The sequence below is a fragment of the Dromiciops gliroides genome, chromosome 4, assembly GCF_019393635.1.
Source record: "Dromiciops gliroides isolate mDroGli1 chromosome 4, mDroGli1.pri, whole genome shotgun sequence".
Lineage (NCBI taxonomy): Eukaryota > Metazoa > Chordata > Mammalia > Microbiotheria > Microbiotheriidae > Dromiciops > Dromiciops gliroides.
This window is the reverse complement of record NC_057864.1, coordinates 141,655,847-141,671,108: the sequence shown is the minus strand read 5'-3', so window position 1 is coordinate 141,671,108 and position 15,262 is coordinate 141,655,847. Positions and strand designations below refer to the sequence as shown.

The 15,262-nt window shown below is 34.9% G+C and overlaps 1 protein-coding gene across 1 annotated transcript in view; it reads left to right on the top strand.

The window, feature by feature from the left end:
- The window catches only part of RYR2 (ryanodine receptor 2), a 758,695-nt gene that overhangs the window by 563,911 nt on the left and 179,522 nt on the right, over positions 1-15,262 (top strand). Inside the window, 1 exon segment of the mRNA XM_044000528.1 lies at positions 3,043-3,092. Coding sequence (XP_043856463.1) covers positions 3,043-3,092 — 50 coding nt within the window.

Genomic DNA, 15,262 nt, shown 5'->3' with positions numbered 1-15,262 from the left:
GTTTTGTCTTATATTTAATCTTTGAAAATATCTCCTACTTTATAACTGAATTAATACATGTAAATGCTAGGGTAGTTATAGGTGTGAGGATATGAATATCTTCTCTATAGCCCTTCCATCTCTATGGTTCTATAACTGTGACTATCCAACTAGACACCATATTCAGGGAGTTCAGTTTAGGAACCCATTTCCTCATTTTAGAAACTAAATTATATAAGGGTGGGAGATGTCTAGGTATGGCTTAGAATACCTATGCTTTTTTTCCTATAATAGTAGTACACTAAAGGAAGCCTTAATCAAGGGCATATATTCTAATAAAATTTTCATTGCCAGAGGTAATATGAGCAAGTGATATGTGGGTAAAACAGTCAACGAACCCTTAAGATGTCCAGAACAAGGGAGACTGTAGTCCAACAGTGCTCTGTCCTAGTTAGAACATACCTGGAGAATTGTGTTTAGTTCTGACTGCCATGTGTTCTAAGGAGATTGACAAGCTGTTCTGTAAATAAAAGAAGACAACTAGGAAGGTGAGGAGATTGGCTCCCATACCACATGAGAATTTGGGTTGATTAATTCAGAGAAGACATGGCTTGGGGGTGGGGTGGACTGGAGGGAACATATTAACTCTCTTTAATATTTGAATGGCCATCATGAGGAAGAGGGATTCATATTGTTTACTTGTTGGCTTCAGAAACAAAATTAGGATTCTCTAAGTTGCAGAATGTTGGCTAGGTACTAGGAAAAACATTTAATAATTACAGTTGTCCAAAGGTGAGTTTCCCTTCACTAATGAGCTTCAAGTGAAGAGATGGGATAACCGTTTGTGTGTGATATTGTAGAGAAGGTTGCTATGGGTTGGATCAGATGACTTCTGAGGTCTCTGGCAATGCTGACATCTTATTCTTTATGCTCTTTTCTGTGGCACAGTTGCTTATAGACAACATAGGCTAAGATGGTGTTGGGACTCCAGAAACACACACCATCTAATGACATAATGTAAACACAATTCTTTCCAGCTATAAGGTGTTAAATAAATACATTGTTATTATTTAAGATCATTGATGGAATTGAAAGGGCTTTATCTGGCAGAGGGCTTCAGTCTGAATCCCTGTTCTGCTGCTTTTGTGACCATCAACAATTCACTTCCCTTCTCCAGCCTTTAATTTTCTCATCTGTAAACTGAGGTGATGTCCATTATTCCTTTCAGTTCTGCATCTTTATTCCTCTGGCTACAACTCTTACGTCAGTTTTTTCCAACATAATTCAACATGACATATCTGAATTAATTGGGATTAAGCATAATCATGGTGGGAAGGGGAAATTGGAGAGCATGGGAAAGAGCCTTGAGAGTCACAGAATAGGGTAGTGATATACTTAAACATCCTGAGTGTTTGTATAATTCCAAGGAATAAGTATTCTGCTCTGTTTAAGAGCAAAGAAGGATCACATTTGCAGCTATACTTATGAATAGGTGGAGCACATAAAAACAAAGTCCTGCTCTATGATGTAGTCTCATTTATCTAATTGAGAAAAAACAGCTGTCATAAATCAAGTATCTTACTTCTAATAGAATAACTACTTGAGAAGTATATGATTTTTTTTTTTTTACAACTTTCATTTATGGTAAAGGACTTAATGCATGAACATCACCTCTAAGCTATTCATGAAATTTTCAATATAAAAATATTTTTGGAAGGGAGGATGACTTATCTGTTAACTTTCTTTAGTAAATTCTTTCCTGAATTACCTTTTGTTGGTTGTACTAATACATGGAAGAGATACATAATCTTACTTGTTATGGCCAGAGTATCAAAGGAATGCAGCACAAAAGTCACTGAATCAAATCCCTCTTTCCATGACCAAAGGTTGAACCTTAAATCACAGTCAGCTATTTTACATGTGAAGCTGATGATCATAAGAGAATAAGATGCTGGTTGTGGTTCAGTCCATGTGAATCCATTACAACAACTAAAAACAATAATATCAAAACAGCACCATGAGGTGTGTCACTACCGCTACTTTTATTGGGGAGCATGTTTATTTTCTGAAATTAGATGAAAATGGATTTTAATCTGGTAGGTATCTGTGTCAAATAAATATTTGGTCTCACTTCAGTTCTTAGGACACAAATGTTCATTTACATAACAAAGAGGATTTAGATGGATTTACATTGATCCAGGAGAGGACCAAGGCACAAGTAGTGATGAGAAACAAAACAAGCCCCACCAGCTTTTATAGGCTCTATCTGACATGAGGATCATTACAAAACTTTAAATACTAATAATGGCATTTATTTAATTTGCTCATTCATTCAAAAGTAATTGTCGGCACCTACCATGTTGGAGATATAATTCTACATGCTATGAGGTTGAGTAATATAGTCTTTGAATTCAAGAAACTTGCAATATAGTAGGGCAAAGTTATAACTAAAACTCACTTAAGTACCATCTATTTATAATTTTTCCCTTGGAGTAGTTGACCAATAGTGTTTCATATTCTTTTTTTTTTTGGATAAATAAAATTAGTATATTCAGGAATGGGACAGGGTTGGTTAGATCAAACGATATCCTGAAACTTAAAGTAGATTTCAGAAACATTGATCAAACGAGCACCAAACTTTTGCTGTGATGTATTTTCATTAATGTAAATATTTCCAGATATTCATTGACATAACTGAATAGATAAAAATACGCATTTAGCTTCTGATTTCTTTCAGTGGTTATATACTTATGGATTTCATGTAGATTGCTTCTATATTAATTAGCTTTGCTTCCAATTTTTTTTTATTTCTTTACTTATAATATGTGCTTATTTAACCATGTTTGTTAAAGGTATGCACTTAAAGATTCTTTCTTTAGTACCTTTTACTCCCATATTCTGCTCAGATAATTGATTCTTTCTGCGTGACATCATGTTGCTTTTTTCTTGCTCATATATCAGCTGTTTTTTTCTTTTTCTCTCCCTTTTCTTCTTTCTCCCCATCTTTTCTCCCTTTCCTCCCCTTCCCCTTTTCTCTCTCTCTTTTTTTTCTTTTGTCTTCAGCCTATTCTGCAAACTTGGAGTTCTTGTCAGGCATAGGATTTCACTGTTTGGTAAGGAGACCCTTGACAAATACCAGCATGGCCATCACTTGGTTTTCTTTGCCATTTTGCATTGTATTGTGTCTTGCTTTGTTGCATGAATGCATGGTTGCATGGCTGCATGCATGGTCATCATTGGCCAAAAAATGTTTTCTAGGCTGATTTTACTTAAGCATTTCATATATGGTGCAGTTGAGCGTGTGGCAAATTTTATTTGCTAGTTCAAAATAATTGAAACTTGAGGGATATTTTCTAAAGCTTAGAAGAAAGTGGTAGCTTCTACCAGATCTGTTTTCAATGAGCATAGAAAAAAAATATACCTGTAGATCTTCATTTATCTCTTGATTTAAATTGATTAAAGACCTGTTATGAAGAAAGTCCTGTTATATGTAATCTTTAATTCATATATGGTGGACAAATTTTCTTATGTTTTGAATTCCGAATGTGTTTGACTATTGCATTTCAGATATTGGAGCTTAATCATGAGCAAGACTTGGTGAAAAAAAAATGGAGGTCAGGGAGGAGAATCTTATTGCACTAGGCATTTTGTAGTTTCTAGCTCTGAAAAATATATAGTTTAATGTCTTTTCCCAGATTTGAAGTATAGTTACACATTTGCGATAGTCTTTTCTTTGGGTTAGGCTATTAGGGAACACTTTGCAATCTTCTGTTCCACACTTTAATGTAACTGCTGTTGGAAGGTGCTAGAGCAAATCTGAACTACTTTTGAGTACTTTGATCAATATGGGATAGTTCCTGTATTATCTCAGTTTTAAAATGTTCTTTTTTGGACTCTACTAGCCATGTAATCCAGCTCCTGAAAGTTTTGTTCCATTCATATGGAAAACTAAGTATTTGTGGGTATATGTGTATTTATACGCACATTACATATACATTATTTTGGAACTTTCCATTTCACAATGAGACCCAAGTCACTTTCTGTTGCAAATAATAGGATAACACTATTCATTTTCTAAAACTATCCTTTGATGTTAAACTATTATATTCAGTGTCTTGTTTCCTTTAAACTTCCTGGAATTTTGCATTTGTGTTCTTATTGTTTAGAAATTAATATAGTAATTATCTATAGAATAATATCTATTAGATTTACTCTAGTTTTAACTTATTAACAGAGAAGCAAATTTTTATGAAAATTATTCAGCCTTTCTTTCAACAATAGTTTCATATTTCTTCCTTCTGTCTTGATTCTAAGAGAATGGTCAACTCTGTTGAGGTACATTTGTCAACATTACTCTGTACCTCCTTATGTTGTAATATAATTCTAAATTGTGTTCTATGGCAACTACTTTCCCTATACATTATGAATTCTTCTATTCCCTGACTATCTGTTCCTTGTATTATTTCTGGTTTATGTTATTATAGACAAATGATAGAAATCTGAGCAAGAGATGATCAGTTCAGAACTACCGTGTTGATCTTTTAGTCACTTTTTTCTAACACTTGTTAGCTGTTCTTCATTTCATGTTTAATCTTCCCAATTTTTAACTATCAATAAGAATAGTAGACCTTCCTTAAAAATATTTGAGGATTGCTCAACTTTATATTATTAATCAACTACTATTCTAGTATGCATAGTGTCAACTTCCACAAGAATTCTATAGGTCTTTCTACTATTTATACATTTTCTTTTTTTTTTTTGTGGGGCACTGAGGGTTAGGTGACTTGCCCAGGGTCACAGAGCTAGTAAATGTCAAATGTCTGAGGTTGGATTTGAACTCAGGTCCTCCTGAATCCAGGGCCAGTGCTTTATTCACTGCGCCACCTAGCTGCCCCCCTATTTATGTATTTTCATTTAGCACTTACTTTATTTTTAGAACCCTTAAAAATAGAATGTCACAAGTTAGATGATACTAATATATGTATGTTATTCTAACTAAATCAATTTTTAGCAAACTTTCTCATCTAAATTCTTTAGGAAATTTTTTTCTTAAAAAAAATTAAAATAGGGGACAGCTAGGTGGAGCAGTGGATAAAGCACTGGCCCTGGATTCAGAAGGACCTGAGTTCAAATCCAGCCTCAGACACTTGACACTTACTAGCTGTGTGACCCTGGGCAAGTCACTTAACCCTCATTGCCCCACAAAAATAAAATAAAATAAAATTCAATTCAACATAAATTTAAAAAAAAAGACTTGGACTCTTAAAAAAAAGTTAAAATAGTGGTGAATCCTTTTGTAAAGCAAATAACTCCTTTATGAAACAAAGTCTCCAAATTGTTAGTTATGTTAATTTAGGTATTCTTAGAGTGACAAATACCTATAAAGTTATTTTCAGCTGTCCTTTATATTTATATTTATTATGTTATGATTATTATTTCATATTGCATATCTTAAATTTTGACTGAAATTAGAGCTAAGAGATACAACCTGAGTTGATTATTAATTTTTCTTTGGTTAGAAATTATTTTTATAAACTGGATTTCAAAATCATAGACACAGATCAAAGTAGAACCACTTGAAGAAATGCATAGGTCATGATTATCTTTATGGTAATAGTTGTAGTATGTGATACATATGTGTTGGATATTGTAACCATACTCCAAAGTTTGCTGTCACCTGACATCTATATCACCACATCTAAATTAACTTGATATGTATTTACTAACATATATCAACTGAGGCCCCATCGAAACATGTCTGTACATACACATACACACACACACACACACACACATAACCATTTTTGGAAATTGCAGTCAAGATGCTAAAATAAATTTTATGTAGTATCAGGAAAGGTAAGTTATAGAAACAAGAGAACTCATTTCACAGAAGATAAAAGTTCAAAGTGAAAAATAGCATGATATAGATATAGATATATACATTGAAAAATATATTCTGTAAATTGAAAATAAATCCTGTCCTGTATGCTTGGGCAAGTGTAGGTAGGCCATAGATTGTGATGATGGAAGAAAACTTTGCTGGTAAAGTTAGGAAGAAGTATATAAAAACCCTTTTTTCCTGGCATATGGGATTTATGATTCAGAGAGATGTTTCTCCTCATCTTGCTCATTTTTTCACTATTTTTTCAGACTAGAAGTTTCCTTTACTATTCCCAAGGAAGTGACACTGGAGTCTTTTTGTAAATTAAAATATATGTATATATATATTTAACATTTGAATTTTTCCAATTATATGTTAAGATAAGTTTTAATATTCATTTTTTTAAAAAAATTGAGTTAGAAATTCTCTTCCTTACTCCCCTCCCCCCTTATTTAGAAGGCAAGCAATCTGATATGGGTTATACATGTGAAGTCATGCAAAACATATTTCCATATCAGTCATGTTGTGAAAGAAAACTCACCACAAAACCAAGAAAAATAAAGGTTAAAAAAGTATGCTCTGATCTATATTCAGACTTCATTAGTTCTTGTTTTTTGTTTTGTTTTGTTTTTTTGTTTTTTTATGGGGCAATAGGGGTTAAGTGACTTGCCCAGGGTCACACAGCTAGTAAGTGTCAAGTGTCTGAGGCTGGATTTGAACTCAGGTACTCCTGAATCCAGAGCTGGTACTTTATCCACTGTGCCACCTAGCCACCCCCACTTCATTAGTTCTTTATCTGGAAATGGATAACTTTTTTTCATGATCAGTCCTTTGTGATTGTCTTGGATCGTTGTATCACTGAGAATAGCAAAGTCATTCACAGTTGATCATTGTACAATATTGCTAGTACTGTGTACAATGTTCTGGTTTGGCTCATTTCACTTTGTATCAGTTCGTATAGGTCTTTATAGATTTTTTCTGAGAGCATCCTGTTCATCATTTCATATAATATAATAGTCTTCCATCACAATCATATACCACAACTTGTTCAGCCATTTCCCAATTAATGGGAATCTCAATTTCCATTTATTTTCAACCCCCCAAAAACTACTATAAATATTTTTGGATCTATAGTTTCTTTTCCTTTCTTATTTTTTTTCTCTTTGGAATATAGACCTAGCAATGATATTGATGGATAAAAGAATATGCATAATTTTATAGCCCTTCGGGTATAGTTCCAAATTGCTCTCCAAAATGGTTGGATCAGTTCTCAACTCCAAAAGTTCTTTAGTGTCTCCATTTTTGAGGATGGACAGGGTGAAAGGAGAAAGTGTGTTAAACAGGGGAGGAAATAGGATGGAGGGAAATACACAGTAATCATAACTATAAAATTTTTTTTTTTACAGAAGGTTTCTTTGGTAAAGGCTTCACTTTCAAATATATAGAGAGCTGAACCAAAGCCATAAAAAATAAGAGCCATTTCCCAACTGGTAAATGGTCAAACATTCTCCACTTCCCAACTTGGAAAGTCCCTAATCTTTTCTCGTATTAGAAACTGGATTATCTCATGTTGTGTTGTTTCCATCTAATTAATTGTCCCTATTTAATTAATTGTTTTTATTTAATTTTTTTTTTAGTGAGGCAATTGGGGTTAAGTGACTTGCCCAAGGTCACACAGCTAGTAACTGTTGTGTCTGAGGCCGGATTTGAACTCAGGTACTCCTGATTCCAGGGCCGGTGTTCTATCCACTGTGCTACCTAGCTGCCCCTAATTAATTGTTTTTGATGTATAAAAGTCTGTCTCCCTCCATTTTGGGGGCCTAAGTTGAGGAAGTCTGATCTTGGCTTGTTGGGCAATTGACATTCATTGCTTAATAAAAGTGATATGCTTGGAAGATTGAACCTTTGTTTCCTCAGTCATTCAATTTTTCATTTACCACAGGCTCTTTATTTGATCATGGTTTTCAGGTAGTCCAAAATTCTCAAATTATTTCCCCTTGTTCTATTTTTTTAGGTCAGTTGTTTTTCCTATGAAACATTTCTTCTTTTATTTCTTTTCTATTCTTCTTTTCTATTCTATTCTATGTTTTCTATTCCTTTCATTCTTTAGGTATTATTTTATTGTTTCTTTTTTTTTTTTTTTGGATGAGGCAATTGGGGTTAAGTGACTTGCCCAGGGTCACACAGCCAGTAAGTGTCAAGTGTCTGAGGTCAGATTCGAACTCAGGTTCTCCTGAATCCAAGGCTGGTGCTCTATCCACTGCGCCACCTAGCTGCCCCTATTTTATTGTTTCTTGATGTCTTATGGAGTCATTAGTTTCCAGTTGCTCAGTTCTAACTTTTAAGGAATTATTTTCTTTAGTGAGCTTTTTTTACCACCTTTTCCATTTGGCTAATTCTATTTTTTTTAAGGTGATCTTTTCATCAGTGAATTTTTGTATCTCTTTTTCCAGGTGGTCAGTTTTGCTTTTTAAGGAGTTCTCTTCAGTGAATTTTTGTATACTTTTTTTTCCATTTAGTCAATCGTGCTTTTTAAGGAGTTTTTCTCTTCAGTGGATTTTTGTGCTTCTTTAACATTTGGCCTATTCTGATTTTTAAGATTTTATTTTCTTCAGTATTTTTTGTGCTTTTTTTTACTTGACTCCTTGACTCTTTTCCATGATTTTCTTGTATCATTATCATTTCTTTTCCCAATTTTTCCTCTACCTCTCTTATTTGGTTTTTAAAATCCTTTTTGAGCTCTTCCAAGAATTCTTTCTTTGACTGAGACTAATTTACATTTTTCTTTGAGGGTTTGGACAAAGCAGTTTTCCGCTTTGTTGTCTTAGTCTGAGTTGTATGCATTGATCTTCCTTGTCACCATAATAACTTTCTATGATCTATGATTTTTATGTTTTTGCTCATTTTCCAGCCTATTTTTCTAAACTTTTAACTTTATTTTAAAGTTGGGTTATACTACCAGGATGGAGGGACTACTGTCCCAAGCATCAGTTTGGGTTGGGGTTGTTTTTTTTTTTTTGGTAGCTATTTTCAGAGCTAGTTTGGGGGGTGGGAGAGTTTCCTATAAGTTTTCAATTCTTCCAGGTGACATGATCTAAGGAAAATTGTGTTTATTCCTCTCCTGGCCTGTGCTGTGGTCTGTGCATGACCACAAGCACTCTTTTTCACCCTAGAACTGTGACCAGTGTGACCAGTCCCTGCTCTCCTGTGGTCACAAATTCTGGTCTGCTATTGCTCCTTCTTGCCCTGGGCCTGCAACCCAAATCTAAGGATAGGCAGTGCAACAGAGTCCTGCACCCAGTGCCAGCAAAGAGACATAGTTGAGACAGATGATTCACTCACTCCCACGGCCTGCTGCTGGTTTTCTGGGGTGCAGTGTACTCCACTCTTACCCTGGTACAACAGCCCTTTCCTGCCAACCTTCTTAGTTGTTTTAAACTCAAAATTTGTTTAGAGCAGAACTGGGGAAACCTCGGGCAAGCCCCTCCTTTTTTCCCACCATCTTGGCTCTGCCCCCTCAAAACTGACAACCATTCTTATTACAGCCTAAGTCGGCTGTGGTATTTCCATGAACCAAAGTAAAACCCTCCGTTACAGAATCAAAAGAACAATGGTGTTGGTGGCACAGATGTCTGTAAGAATAGGGCTTCAATATAGGCTTTCTAGGATCCATCTGGAATTAACTTTTTTGTTTTCTTGTAGCAAAAAGGAAGAGGTATCAGGTAGCTGGAATTCACTCAATTTGAGGCTTAGTTTATTGTCTTAACTTTTCCCAGTTGTTGGTTTCTCAAAATCTTGAAAATGAGACTTCAGACAAAGTTAGGAAAATAATCTAATTATTTCATATAGATTTGAAAGATTATATTACAGAGAATAAAAATATCTTGATTCCTGAAAAGATCCTTGAAAACTCACATGAAATAAATATGCTTAAATAGGAAATAGCAGGTTATTTAAAGCTCTTTAGTTAGCCATGTGATTGAACTTACTGGTGACTTTTACATACTAGTGTTAATCATAATGAAACTATAAAGATTTGTTGTTATTTAGTCAGTTCTGAATTATGCTGCTATTTCTTTAGGAGTCATAGGTTATAACTACATATTCTATTGTGGTATCCTGACAAATTTATCCCTTGTCTTCATTCTACAAGCATCCATTAAGCACCTACTATACACAGGCACTGTGCTAGGTGCTGTTTGTGCAAAGACAAAACAAAATATTCCCTGCCCTCATGTTGGTTATATTCTGTTGAAGGGGAGGAGAAGTAGAATAATTGGAACATGGGTTCAAAAAAGGAAAAGGAACATAAAATAAATAAAAAGTAAATACAAAATAATATCTGCAGTTGCACGAGCAGCTGAAATAGGCCTCATATAGGAGGTAATATATGGGGTCAGCTTTGAAAGAATTATAAGAGGCAAAGGTGAAGAGTGAATTCATTCTAGGCCTAGGGGTAACTTATGTAATGATACATACAAGACATAGCATGGAAGACAGTTTCATTGAAATGTAGCATGTGCAAAGGAAAGTCATGTGCAATATAACTAGAAAGGTAGTCCAGAATCAGATCCTGAAGAGAATTAGATGCAGAAATAGGGGAGTTTTAATTTTAATATAAAAAGAAGAGGAAACCACTAAAACATCTTGGGGGGGGTGTAATCTGTTAGATCTGTACTTTAAGACTATCAGTTTGACATTTGCATGAAGAATGAATTTAAGAGCTGGTTGTCTGGAGGCAAGGAGACAAACCAAAAATCTCACTGAGAGATAAGGGCCTGAATTAGAATGACTGTGGTGTGAGTGGAGAGGAAGTGGTAAATTATAGAGATCTTGTGGCTCTGTACTGTACCCTCTTTCTCTCTATACTATTTCATTTTAAATTCTTATTAGCTCCCATGGTTTCAACTATCATATCTCAGCAGATGATTTTTATATCTGTTTATCTAGCCCTACCTTCTCTTTTGACCTCCCATCTTAAATCTCCAAATGCCTATCAGATATCTCAAACTGGATAATCTCATACATATCTTAAATGTAACATGTTTAAACTTATTATCTTTGTCCCCCAACTCTCCCCATTTCTAAACTTCTTTATCCCTATAGAGGGCATCACCATCATCACTGTCACCCAGATATGCAACTTAGTTGTCACCCTCAATTCCTAATTCTTTTCTCCCCCCCAGCCCCTTATTGTCACATTTAATCATTTGCCAAATCTGATTGATTCTCCTTTCCCAGAATCTCTCATATAAACCCTCTTTTCTCTGACACTGCTACCACCTTGTTGCTAGTCTCATCACCTCATGCCTGGACTATTTTAGTAGCCTCCTGGTTGGTCCCCTTCCCTCATCTCTTCCCACTTTTGTCTATCCTCGACTCAGAAGTCAAATTGATCTTGCTAAAATGCAGGTCAGACCATGTCACCTCTGCCCCTATTTTTAAAATTCTAGTTGGCCCCTTCTTATCTCCAAGAACAAATATAATATCCTCTGCTTTTTAAAGCCCTTCATAACATGGCTTCTTCCTTTTTTCCCAGTCTCCCTAGACCTTAACACTCTCCACATACTCTGTGATCAAGTAACACTAGCGTCCTTACTGTTGCTCACATATTTCACTCTATTTTCTCCCTCCTTGTGTTTTACTGATGATTCCCTATGCTTGCAATTGTATCCCTCAACACCTAAGCTTCTTCCAAACAGAATCTCACCATGCACAAGAACCTTTTACTGATCTCTCTTAATGTTAGTGCCTTATCTCTAAGAGTATCTCTAATTTATCTTCTGTTTATCTTGTTGTTACATAATTATTTGCATGTTACCTCTAAACTCCTTGAGACTGGGAGCTGTTTTTGCCTTTCTTTGTATGCCCAATTCTTAGCATAGTGCCTGACACATAGTAGGTGTTTAATGAATCTTTTTGACTTGATTTATGGAAGTAGAATCTACAAGATGTAGCAGTTATTTGGGTATGGTTGTGTGAAGGAAAAGGAAGAGTCAAGGTAGATTTTCTAGTTGGGAATCAGTATGATTAGGAGAACTGGAGTGTCCTCAACAGAGATAAATAAGTTAGGAAGGTGGTGAGGGTGGTGATATTATAAATGCAATTTTGCCATATAATTCTATAGGGCATTTTGAATTCTTCAAGAACACAGCACAAAATTCATTATTCAGAGTAGTCTTAATTTCAAATAGCAGCAGCTTCCTATGGAGGCATACTGACTTAGAAAACTACAAGTTAAAATTATCTATTTTGTATTGTTATTTTATTATTTTGTCAAACATTTCTCAATTACATTTTTTTTAATAGTGAGGCAATTGGGGTTAAGTGACTTGCCCAGGGTCACACAGCTAGTAAGTGTTAAGTGTCTGAGGCCGGATTTGAACTCAGGTACTCCTGACTCCAGGGCCAGTGCTCTATCCACTGCACCACCTAGCTGCGCCTCAATTATATTTTAATCTGGTTCTATAGCAGTTTTGCTGACCAGTTTGAGATCTTTGCTCCAGAGAATAAACCAACCCATTAAAGAACTTCTGTCATATAAAAGATATCCACGGTGACAGTTATATAGATTAAGCTATCATTTTACAACAGATTTGGGGACACTTCTGATTTTTATATTTGGCTTAACTTTCTAGTTCTTGGAAGTCCCATTGAACTCACCAACAGACATCTTTAAATTCTAGATATAGCTGTAGGAACAGCTTAGAACTGTTAGAAATTTAGAAATTTTCTCTTTTAGTTGAAATATCAGCTATTACAATTTTCATATCTTTTCAGAATATTTAAATTTATGTTTAACCTCTTATTAGTGGTACTTCAAGAATTTATTTGGATTTAAAAATAACTTTTATTAAGTGTCTATGATGTGTAAGGCATTATGATAGATGGTTTGTGATACAATGATGAAAAAACTATAGTCATTCCTAAGGACGGTATTTTCTGATGGAGAATGTGGCATAGTCAAAAGTAATTATAATACAAAATAAAGTATGATAGGAACAAAGGAATCATATAGATAAAATCTTAGGAAAATTTGAGGGGGCAGCTAGATGGCACAGTGGATAAAGCACCATCCCTGGATTCAGGAGAACCTGAGTTCAAATCCAGCCGCAGACACTTGACACTTACTAGCTGTGTGACCCTGGGCAAGTCACTTGACCTTCATCACCCCATCCCCCCCCCAAAAAAAAGAGAGAGGAAAATTTGAGGAAGAAGGGATCACTTTAAGCTGACGGTATCAAGAAAAACTTAATGGAGGACAAAACAGCTGAGCTAAACCTTTGAGAGTGAAAATTGTTTCAACAAGCAGAAATAAGAAAGGAATACATTCTGGGGGTTATAAAGACATCATAAATTCATGGAGATAGCAAATAGTAGGATGAGATCAAAGTGAAGCTTGGCTATATGGTACAAGTAACTTATGTGAAGTAAAGCTTAGAAAGAGATGCTAGTGCCAGGTTGTGTAGGACTTTAACAGGCAAAGGGATTTGCATTTTATCTTATAAAATCCTATGTCCTTTAGCCAAAAGGGGAGCCAATGATGGTTTTTTGAACATGGAAAGACATCTCCAGATTTGTACTTTTCAAAGGTAATTTTCACAGCAGTGTTGAAGAGTGAATCATGGAGGGAAGAGATTAGAAGTAAGGAAATCAGTTACAAAACTATGATAATCCAGCCAAAGGGTTATGAGGACCTTACTTAGCACAGTACCAATGTCATTGGACAGAAAACAATGATGTGAAAGATGTGAAGATGACAAGATCGGCAACTTTTTTGATGCTGGTGGTGAGGGAGAGTGAATGGTAAGTTTCAACTCTGAGTTTTTAATCCTTGTGATAGGGATGGTATTGTCATTATCAAGAGAACAGGAAAGAGGATTAGAGACAAAGATGATTAGATCAGTTTAGACATGTTAATTTGAATGAAGATGGTACTACACAAAGTTGGGAATGTGAGATTAGGGTTCAAAGTAAAGATCTTTTTTGGAAATATAGATTTGGTAGTCATTGTGATAGTGTTGTTTATCTTTGAAGCCATAGAAATGGAAGAGATCATCAAGGGGAGTATAGCTAGAAGAACAAGGCAGAACCTGAGGTACACCCTCAGTTTCATCATCTGTAAAATGATGGACTAGATGACCTTTGAGATCCTTTTCATAGCATCATATGATAGATACATGCTTATGAAGTAGGAATAGGAGAACAAAACAGGAAAAGAGATTAATAAGGAATCATCAGCCAGATAAGAGGAGTATCAGGGATAACATTGTCACAGAGGCCATGTGCAGAGGTGGTAATCATCAGTTTCAAGGACTGAAGAGATGAAGAAAAGTTTCTTTTTAAGTTAGCAAATCAAATGTCTCATGTGTTATACATGTGCTCATAGAATGTGTAATATTTACCAGTGATCAGCAAATTGGTGGGCTAAAATGTATGTGTTAACACTTCTTTCAGTTGAATGATTTGTTTAATTGATGGCTCCTAGCTTCATTGATGACTACTAACAAAATAATAAACTTATTAAGCCTGGAAAAATAAGAACTTATATTTGGGTTTGTCCCTTTATTGATCTTTAAAAAAATATCATTGTAATATATTGTCTCTAGTGTGTGCTCATTCTCTTTCTACAGACACACATATATAACCCCCACATGCACATATACACAAGTACACATACCTCCACATGCCCCTCTTTTAAAGAAAGAGCAAAAACTGCTCTCTTCTCTCTTCTTCTGTGTCTCTGTGTGTGTATGTGTGTGTGTACGTGTTGTGGTGAATATTTATCAGTATTAGTATTGTCTATACAATGAATTGTAATATATAATTTACATACTAATGCATACATATCTATGTATACATAAATGTATACATAAATACATATTTAGGTCTGAATCTGAATTTTAGAAATATCCATTAGAGAAAATTAAGTTACATTTGAATTTAGCACTTTTCTAGCATTCCTATCAAATTTTTTTTTTCTTTTTTTAGTGAGGCAATTGGGGTTAAGTGACTTGCCCAGGGTCACACAGCTAGTAAGTGTAAAGTGTCTAAGGCCAGATTTGAACTCAGGTACTCCTGACTCCAGGGCCAGTGCTCTATCCACTGCACCACCTAGCTGCCCCTATTCCTATCAAATATACATGTCAGAATATCATTGCACTCACACTCCAAAGTCATTTAATGGATATGAAAGAAATGTGTCCTTAATTTAAATGTAATTTCTCTTCCTACCAAATTTTTTAAAATACTAATTTCTTTTCTGTCCAATTTCAAAAGCTATTGGAGGAAAATGATGATTTCTCTATATATCACTACATTTTTGTGAGTGGTATGTAGTATAATTTTGTCATGTTATTAATAATTAAGCATGTAATTAATTTTATTATAGCTATATATAAA